Source organism: Vicia villosa, unplaced genomic scaffold, assembly GCF_029867415.1.
Source record: "Vicia villosa cultivar HV-30 ecotype Madison, WI unplaced genomic scaffold, Vvil1.0 ctg.000359F_1_1, whole genome shotgun sequence".
NCBI classification, from domain to species: Eukaryota; Viridiplantae; Streptophyta; class Magnoliopsida; order Fabales; family Fabaceae; genus Vicia; species Vicia villosa.
The window spans coordinates 597,474-606,114 of NW_026705162.1; the positions used below are offsets into that span (position 1 = coordinate 597,474).

The window sequence follows — 8,641 nt, forward strand, 5'->3', positions numbered from 1 at the left end:
TGATGTTCAACTATGTGTGAACCATGTCAATGAGTCCACTGATGATGGTCAACTATGTGTTAACCATGTCAGGGAGTCAACTGATGATGGTCAACTATGTGCGAACTATGTTTCAGATGAACTGATGATGGTGAAATATGTGTTAACCATGTCAGGGAGTCAACTGATGATGGTCGACTATGTGTGGACCATGTCAGGGAGTCAACTGATGACGTTAGACTATGTGTTAACCATGTCAAGGATTCAACTAATGATGGTCAACTATGTGTCAAGCGTGTTACAGATGAACATATGATGGTTAACTATGTGTTAATCGTGTATGGGATTCAAATGATGTTGGTCAACTATGTGTGAAGCGTGTTACAGATGAACTGATGATGGTCAACTATGTGTTAACCATGTCAGAGAATTAACTGATGATGATAAACTATGTGTGAAGCGTGTTAAAGATGAACTGATGATGGTCAACTATGTGTTAACCATGTCAGGGATTCAACTGATGATGGTCAACTATGTGGGAAGCGTGTTACAAATGAACTGATGATGGTAAACTATGTGTTAACCATGTCACGGATTCAATTAATGATGGTAAACTATGTGTTAAACATGTAAGGGATTTAACTGATGATGGTAAACTATGTGTTAACCAAGTCAGGGATTCAACTGATGATGGTCAACTATGTGTGAAGCATGTTACAGATGAATTGATGAAGGTCAACTAACCATGTCAGAGAGTCAACTGATGGTGGTCAACTATGTGGGAAGCGTGTTACAGATGAACTGATGATGGTCAATTATGTGTTAACCATGTCAGGGATTCATCTGATGATGGTAAACTGTGTGTGTAGCATGTTACAGATGAAATGATGATTGTAAACTATGTGTTAACCATGTCAGGGAGAGAACCGCTGATAGTAAATTATGTGTTAACCATGTTAGGGCTTCATCTGATGATGGTCAACTATGTGTGAAGCGTGTTACAGATGAACTGATGACGATGAACTATGTGCTAACCATGTCAGGGATTCAACTGATGATGGTCAACTATGTGTTAACCAGTCCACATACGATAGTCGATTATCTGTGAACCATGGAAGATAGTCAACAAATGATGTTCAACTATGTGTCCACACACTACAATTTTTTTGCCATATACCAATGATCTCCTTTAGTGACTATAAAAAGAGGCTTATAGTATGAAATTACAAGCCAATGGTTGGTATAGAGAATCTAATATATCTATATAAAAGATACTATATTTTTCACTTAAAAAAAATTCCCTTGCTAAAATCAAACCGAGGATATAAATCCCCTTTTATTATTTTTTAACTCAACCTTTATTAATAAATTCTCATTTTTTATTAGTAATATTTATACTTAATCTTTAATACTAAATCCCATTCTATTACTATTATATTTTTATTCAAACTTTTATTTTTGGATAATATACGGTGAGCATGTTTCCATAAATTTCTTTTCCCTCCCAATTCATTTCGTTTCCCTCCCAATCCACCCTCTGTGAAATTCTCCCGCTTTCAACAAGTTCATCGATTCCTCTTCCTTGTTCATAAAAAGTTGTCAAGTTTAAAGATTCCTCTTATTTGTTCACCTCCATCTGCGATTTGTGATTTTTCCCCATTCTTCTACTCTACTTTTTCTGCGATTCACCTGCATCTTTATTCGCCTGGGTATGCAATTCACCATGGAGTGTTCACCTTGCTTGGAGGGGATTTGACACCTGCAAGAGCTTTCACATCGCTTTCTCTGTTTGTTGTTCTTCCATTTCCTCTTTTTTCTATTGTTATTAATAAAACACTCGTGAACCGATATGGTAAGCGATACGATACGGTTGACTAGGTGAACTTTCGGTTTACGATCTTTTCTGAGAATCTTGAAGTTATCAGGTCTACTAATAAGAGAGGACTCAGTTACAAGCTTGGTGTTAATCGTACGTGGTGTTGATTTTTCTTTGACTTTGATTTTGTTTGTTAGGTTTTGTTTGGATTTGATAGAGATTTTTGTTTGTTACAAACCCCCCTAATGGAAAGCAGGATAAGGATCTCCCACAAGGAATCCATGATTACTTAGAAAATATATCCGATTTCCCCAAGTATATGCGTGAAAATCCTAGTCATGTGCCTGATGATCTTATTGAGCTTTACCTAGAGGTGAGTTTTTGCACTATTGTCTTTGTGTGGGCAGTTTATTTCTCATGCTATCTAGAACTAATTTGATTGTTAAGGTGTAGTGTAATGTGTTTCTTGCTGTTCTTGGGATGTGTCATGTGCCAATTTATGTCTCTATAGTATTGGGCTTTATTAATGCGTTTTGGCTCCTTGTCCTCTCGTGTTTGAAAAATAAAATTAAGTTGAGTTGATTTCTGTAGTTTAAGCCAGTTCCAATGTTTTGATTTTGCAGCTGTTATGCCAGTATGAACGGGGTTCAGTTCTAAAGTTTCTAGAAATGTTTGATAGCTATCGTGTGGAACATTGTTTATGCCTGTGCCAAGAATATGGCATTATAGATGCTGCCGCATTCTTATTGGAAAGGGTTGGTGATGTTGGTAGTGCTCTTTCACTTACACTTTCTGATCTGAATGATAAATTTGTTGAGCTTGATGCTGCTATGGAAGCTGTAGTGTTGAACCATCCCAAGCTTGATTCTTCCCATATGGAAGTATTCAACACTGTTTTAAGAACAAAAGAGGTTTGTAGATGCATGTTTGTTTTTATGGGTGTACAGTGCAAGTATATTTTCCATGTATTCTGTAACCTAACCTTTTTAATGGCTACAAATCCAATAGGTGAATATCATGTATGATTTATTGCATGCCTGTATCGGTCTATGTCAGCGGAACACCCCTCGTCTAAATCCTGAGGAGTCAGAGGCACACTGGTTTAAATTACTTGACTCGTAAGTTTAATATCACCATGCATTGTTTTTGTTCCACACTTATTTATTTGTTTATTTGTAGCTTAATTACACGAGTTTTATAATAATCATGATGTTTCGAATACACTTGTATGGTTTATAGCTGATAATAATATTCATGTTACAAATATACTTTGTTTTTCATACAGGTTTTGTGACCCATTGATGGATTCATATGTTGAAGAGAGAGCATATGAAAGAAACAATTATTTTGGCGTGCTTGCTGGATCAGCAGATTCACAACTGGACAAAGACACCTATAAAAGCAATTGGAAGATTTCTCAGTCCCAAAATGGTGATCTCTTGAGAAAATTGTTATCCCAATTCATTAAAGAGATTGTTGAGGGAATGATAGGTTATGTTCACCTTCCAGCTATCATGTCCAAACTCTTGTCTGATAATGGTAGTCAAGAATTTGGCTATTTTAAACTTACCATATTGGGGATGCTGGGAACATATGGCTTTGAAAGAAGAATTCTGGTAAGATAAACTTGTTCGTCTTGGTTTCTTTAATATTTTAAATTGGATTCACTTGTCAAGATTTACCAAATATCTTATTTTTCGTCAAACATTTTCTATTAAAATTTATCAATAAACTTGTGCATGGAATATTTGGCTGGTTCAGTTCATGAACTATTAGTCACAGCTCGGCTTTTTCAGTGCAGTTCGGTTCAATTTTTTATTTATAACTGTCCTTGTTTTAGTATTGCATGGAATATCTAGAATTTTTATGGAAAAATTAATTTCTCTCTTCTCTCATTTTCTACTTCCAACGGTTTCTCGTTTTTCCCTGATTCTTTTCTCTTGTTTCTCTTTCTTCACTTAGGATGCTGCAAAATCTTTGATAGAGGATGATACATTCTATACGATGAGTTTACTCAAGAAAGGGGCCTCCCATTGAAAGTACAAGATGATGGACTTGTTTTCTACCTATAAAGAATTTCTGCATTGGCCGCTAACAGTTTTCCTTTGATAGAGATTTTTGTTAATCTTAATTTGATGCATTTAAAATTCAATCCATACAGGATTGCAAGTAGTTCCATGTTCGTTGATACTGAAACTGAAAGTTACGAAGCTAGTAACAAACTGATTATATTCTTTGTAGTTCTTTTCATGTGATCCTTTTCTATCACTTTTTGATTCATATTTTCTCATACAGTTTTCTCTCCTAAACAATCGAAAATGGAAGTGAATGGAAACAGCCATGAAAGCTTCCTGTCTCATACTAGCCGGCAAGATTCGCTGTTGGTTTGGCATGAGAATAAAATGGAAAGCCTATCCAGTCTTCAATCAGAAGAAAGCAAGGAGATATGTTATTGCAAAGGAACTCACACCAATTATGATGAGTCAAGTATCACCGTGCCGATATCGCCAAAAGATAAGTAATTCTTACCTTATCCATGGTCTAAAATTATAGCTGTTTACTAAGGAAATTACTTCCTCTATTGTGTTAGTCACTTAAACCTGTTCAAGCCATGATCCTTATGCTTAATGACCGATTTCAGATTCTATGAGGTCATTAACGGTAAAGACGGGGCTGTTAATGTTCAGACAGTGGATGATGCTTGACTGGAAGCCAAGACGGTCTGACATGCTTATTGACCCCTTTGGTATAGGCAAAATTGTTCAGGATGGTCTTGTGTTCAGTGAAAACTTTTCTATTAGGTCGTATGAAATTGGTGCGGATCGAACGGCGTCTATAGACACGATAATGAATCATTTACAGGTACGCGGCTGAATCTCTATTCTTAATCTTAGGAGATTAAAAGTTGGTCAGGCTTATATTTACTTGATGTGCAGAATTGAAATTCTTACACACACACACACGCACGCGGTACTGATAATTGCAGTCACTTTTAATATAGGATAATATATTTCAATTTTGTTTGACAATAGGAAACTGCACTTAATCATGTTAAGATTGTGGGGCTTCTTGGTGATGGCTTTGGTTCTACACCTGAAATGTGCAAAAAGAACTTGATATGGGTAGTTGCGCGGATGCAAGTTGCTGTTGATCGTTATCCTACGTGGTAAGTCCCCCAGACTCACCTCATCTGTTGCATTTGTAATGTGATTTCTGTCAGTTGTTTTGATCTTTATAAGGAATGGTAAATTGGTAACTCTAAATGTCTCATGTTCAATATTGAACCTTCTGCATTTATTCTGTGGTTTATGTATCTTGTTCCTCAAAGTTGGGGATAGTGGGATTAATTATAGTAATCCAGGCGAGTCTTGTTACAAGTCCTTTGTGTTTTTTTGAGTTTATTTACGAAATAATAGAAACTACCATAAACTTTTTTGCAGTTTTTTCAGATTGTCATCATTGAATTTCTTGGAAATTTCACTAAAACAGTCAAACTTAATTGGAAGTAGTGGCTCATATGTGTTGTTATAGGATTTATCAGGTAATTTGATTATCACATGCACTTGAATGCTTAATGCATCTTGTTCTAACATTCTACTCCTAATGCTCGCAGCTGGCCAATTGTTGTGGTTGGAAAACTGATACCAGTACCTGCGACTCCCGTGAATAACTATTTTCGATGATTTTGACGTGGAAGAACTAGAAGAAAGATGGATTCTTAAGCTTCTCAATAGTCATGTATAGAAATCTTGCTGGTTCACTCTCTCCACGTCGTCTTTTTCTTTTATCGGAGATGACCTGCATTCGGCTGATACGAGAAAAATTGGTTGTAGATAAAGGTTTCTTTTTGAACATACAATGTATGATTTGTTTTATGCTTAGGATACGAATTTCAGAACTGGTGCTTTAATCTCTTTATATACATTTGTTTTATACATAGTTCTGTTTTCCCAAGTTTGTATTCATTGGAGAAAACCATACAGGTGAAGTGTGTACCTAGTAGATGCCCCCATGAGATGGAAAAAAAATATGGATTCTCATCTGGTGGTTCAAACTCTGGTAGAGGCTTACAGGTATCAGAAATGCTCTATCTCATGGTTGCTAATGCTACTCCATAGCAGCAGAAAGAGAGGGTGAGCATCTATACATGCTTGTCAAGAAAATAAAGGTATAGTTATTCACTATTCTCTTTTGTTGGGTATTTAAGATTGGGCTTTTGAACTCTTAAAGTATATTCACTAAGCTACCTTGAACAACCTAACCTGGAAGCAAATATTACTGGCATGCTATTGGATATGGACAGTGCTAAACTGCTAGTTCTCATGGAATCACCATAGTCTCTATCTGCTAAGGCAATGTGCAAAATTCATGAATGTAATCTAAGAATGGGAGCCTATACTGGGGCAGTGAACCGTGTCAGCCTGTGCAACACTTTTGAGGGATTGGGAAGCTTGAGAAGTGATTCAATAGTTGTTGTTCCTTTTGTTTAGTTATATCATAAACACCATTGCTTACTGCTACAAAAGGAGAATTTTTGTCATAGTTTTGCGATTTTCTGATAAATATTGTAGTCGGTTAAACGATAATGACATATTGGTACCAAAATTTTGATTAGTTGAAAATTGGAAAATACTCCTTTTGTATTAGATGCATGGCATATCCTAATTCTGCAACTGCAATCACTACTTCAACAAATGGTAAATTATTGATGATGATTCAAACAAGTATAACTGATTGTATGCTCTTTTCTAGGATTGATTCATTCGATAATTTCAACTTCAAACCATTTGTTATCTTTGTCAAATTAGTTGTATCTCACTCAATTGAAAGTTACTCAAACTAACAACCCAATTTCACATTAACTTGCGAAAAATCTTGCACTGTGAATGCAAAAAACTCTTTCATTCTGCATTAGGATCATAAAAGAAATTCAAATACAATGTCTAAATCATATTTATGTTTTTTTTCTGCACTAGCAAGATTGATAATAGAGCACACTATATTAAGAGATTACATAACAACAATCCCACTAATCATTTGTTGGAATTGCTTGAGTTCTCATTCTGCCAAGTTGCTTGCCATTGCTTGTCATAAAATATAGTCTCCTCCAATAGCTTCTTAAAAGTATCAACATCCTCATTCTTTCGGATGAGAAGTACTCCTCCCACTGCTACAAACAGAAGAGTTTTGCAAAAGAAGTTGTTCAATTGATCAACATGACCCACTCCTGTCAAGCTATCGACCAAATATGTCATAAAGAATCCTATAATTGATGTGCGACCTACATGAAACCCAAGAAGAAAAAGCTAAAATTGAGGCTGTATCGCTACATTATGACAGAGTTAAAAAAAACAGTACTGTTTAATGATACATAATTTAAAACAAAATATTGTCAAATAGCAGCGCAGCAAAATTTTTACTATTTTCTGTGAATGATAACACCTTAATTCCCACATATTATTATAGAATACAAAACTGAACTGAGTATTAAGTAGTTCAACTTCAGGGAGATGGAACCTTTTTATCCACGCCCACCAAGGCACGATAGAGGCGTGAAACACTACAAGACTGTTATTGCTGGATGATTCTGGGTTATTCTCGAGCCATTTTCTCCTCCTCGACTCTGGGTGTAGAAATGACCAAAACAGAAAGTCAGACGATTCTTCAATAAATTGAAGCTTAAACTATTTAGAAATAAATAATAAAATATGAGATGACAACATATGAGTCTAATCCTTATGCCAACTACGCATCTGTAACCAGATCTCGAATACGGAATAGAAAATTGTCAATTAAAATTAGTTTATGATGTTTCTGAACACACAATAAACACCGTAAATCCTATTATCTAGTATCTACAAAACTCAGTTATTGAAATTTGTTTACTTCCATATGTGAAATCCTACCAACACTTGTAATTCAGCTAGCATAATCATCAATCAAGCAGAAAATGGATCTGAGTTTAATTGAATATATTACAAAATCAATTCATTAAAAATCAATTTTTTTCATAGCAAAACCAAACACATAATAAGCATTTGCAGATAAAATCAATAAAAGAACAAAACTTTAGCCTAAAATACATTACCAGTATCAATAACAACATCCCAATCGGTGGTACCATTTTTCCTAAACTGCATCAAGTCCCATGTCCCAGCAACCCATCTAGGGTCAACAAAACTTTTGGAAACCTTAACTTCTTCCGCCACAGTAACAGCGGAAGCAGAGCCATTTCTACCGACAGAGAAGTTTTCTGGAAGAAATGAAGAAGAAATTAGAAGGGAAGACAAAAGAAAATGAAGAAGAAAATGGTTTAAAAAGAAGAAGAAAAGGAAGAATAATGGCTAAAGAAAAAGAAATGAAGAAGAACAATGGTGTCAGAAAATCAAGAAGAACAAGGGAAGATCTGAGAGATGGAGAGATAGTGACGTTAATGCCCATAAATGTGTAAGGAATGGTGGTGATATTGTGTGTGATGGTGCAGTGAATGATAGTGTAGACAGCTAATCTAACAGCTCTTGTTCATTTGAAACCAAAAAAAAAAATAAAAAAATGGTCTCTCATGTGAGAGACCTATGCAGGTAGCGCACCTTAGACGGCGCCATTATTCACATCCTAACTATATCATAACTATATTGATACCAAAACATCCAAACAATTATTGGTAATACCCAAAGACATTGATGATAAAAAAAAAAGAAACAAGAGGACAGGGCGTCATCAAACCAATCATAAGTAATATGAAATGAAAAAAACCTTTCCTAATAAATAGCCTTATTAAATAAATCTTCCTTTAGAAACATAAAGACAGTCATGACTTTTTCTTAATAAATTGTTTTTAAAGTT

At 35.3% G+C, this 8,641-nt stretch overlaps 2 protein-coding genes and 1 long non-coding RNA gene across 4 annotated transcripts; 2 read left to right on the forward strand and 1 right to left on the reverse strand.

The window, feature by feature from the left end:
* The first annotated feature begins 1,484 nt into the window (after positions 1-1,484).
* Positions 1,485-5,947, forward strand: LOC131627348 (palmitoyl-acyl carrier protein thioesterase, chloroplastic-like). 2 transcript variants are annotated; one of them, XR_009291433.1, is made up of 5 exons: positions 1,485-1,948; positions 3,957-4,657; positions 4,828-4,961; positions 5,409-5,634; positions 5,779-5,947. XR_009291433.1 is itself a non-coding variant. In XM_058898193.1 (4 exons), the coding sequence occupies exons 2-4, from the start codon at positions 4,442-4,444 to the stop codon at positions 5,476-5,478; spliced, it is 420 nt and encodes a 139-aa protein (XP_058754176.1). In that variant the 5' UTR covers positions 1,485-1,948; positions 3,957-4,441; the 3' UTR covers positions 5,479-5,655. The 2 variants fall into 2 exon arrangements, 1 of the variants encoding a protein (XP_058754176.1); XM_058898193.1 differs by lacking the exon at positions 5,779-5,947 and having other exon boundaries at positions 5,409-5,655.
* Positions 1,942-3,832, forward strand: LOC131627346 (uncharacterized). The gene is made up of 5 exons (XM_058898191.1): positions 1,942-2,168; positions 2,419-2,706; positions 2,804-2,913; positions 3,081-3,411; positions 3,758-3,832. The coding sequence occupies exons 1-5, from the start codon at positions 2,115-2,117 to the stop codon at positions 3,830-3,832; spliced, it is 858 nt and encodes a 285-aa protein (XP_058754174.1). The 5' UTR covers positions 1,942-2,114.
* An 809-nt stretch (positions 5,948-6,756) lies between the features above and the next one.
* LOC131627349 (uncharacterized) lies at positions 6,757-8,184 on the reverse strand. Its single transcript, XR_009291434.1, has 3 exons — positions 7,884-8,184; positions 7,313-7,418; positions 6,757-7,076 (listed from the first exon to the last, which is right to left on the reverse strand). It is a non-coding gene; the product is annotated as an uncharacterized LOC131627349 (long non-coding RNA).
* Positions 8,185-8,641: the final 457 nt, after the last annotated feature.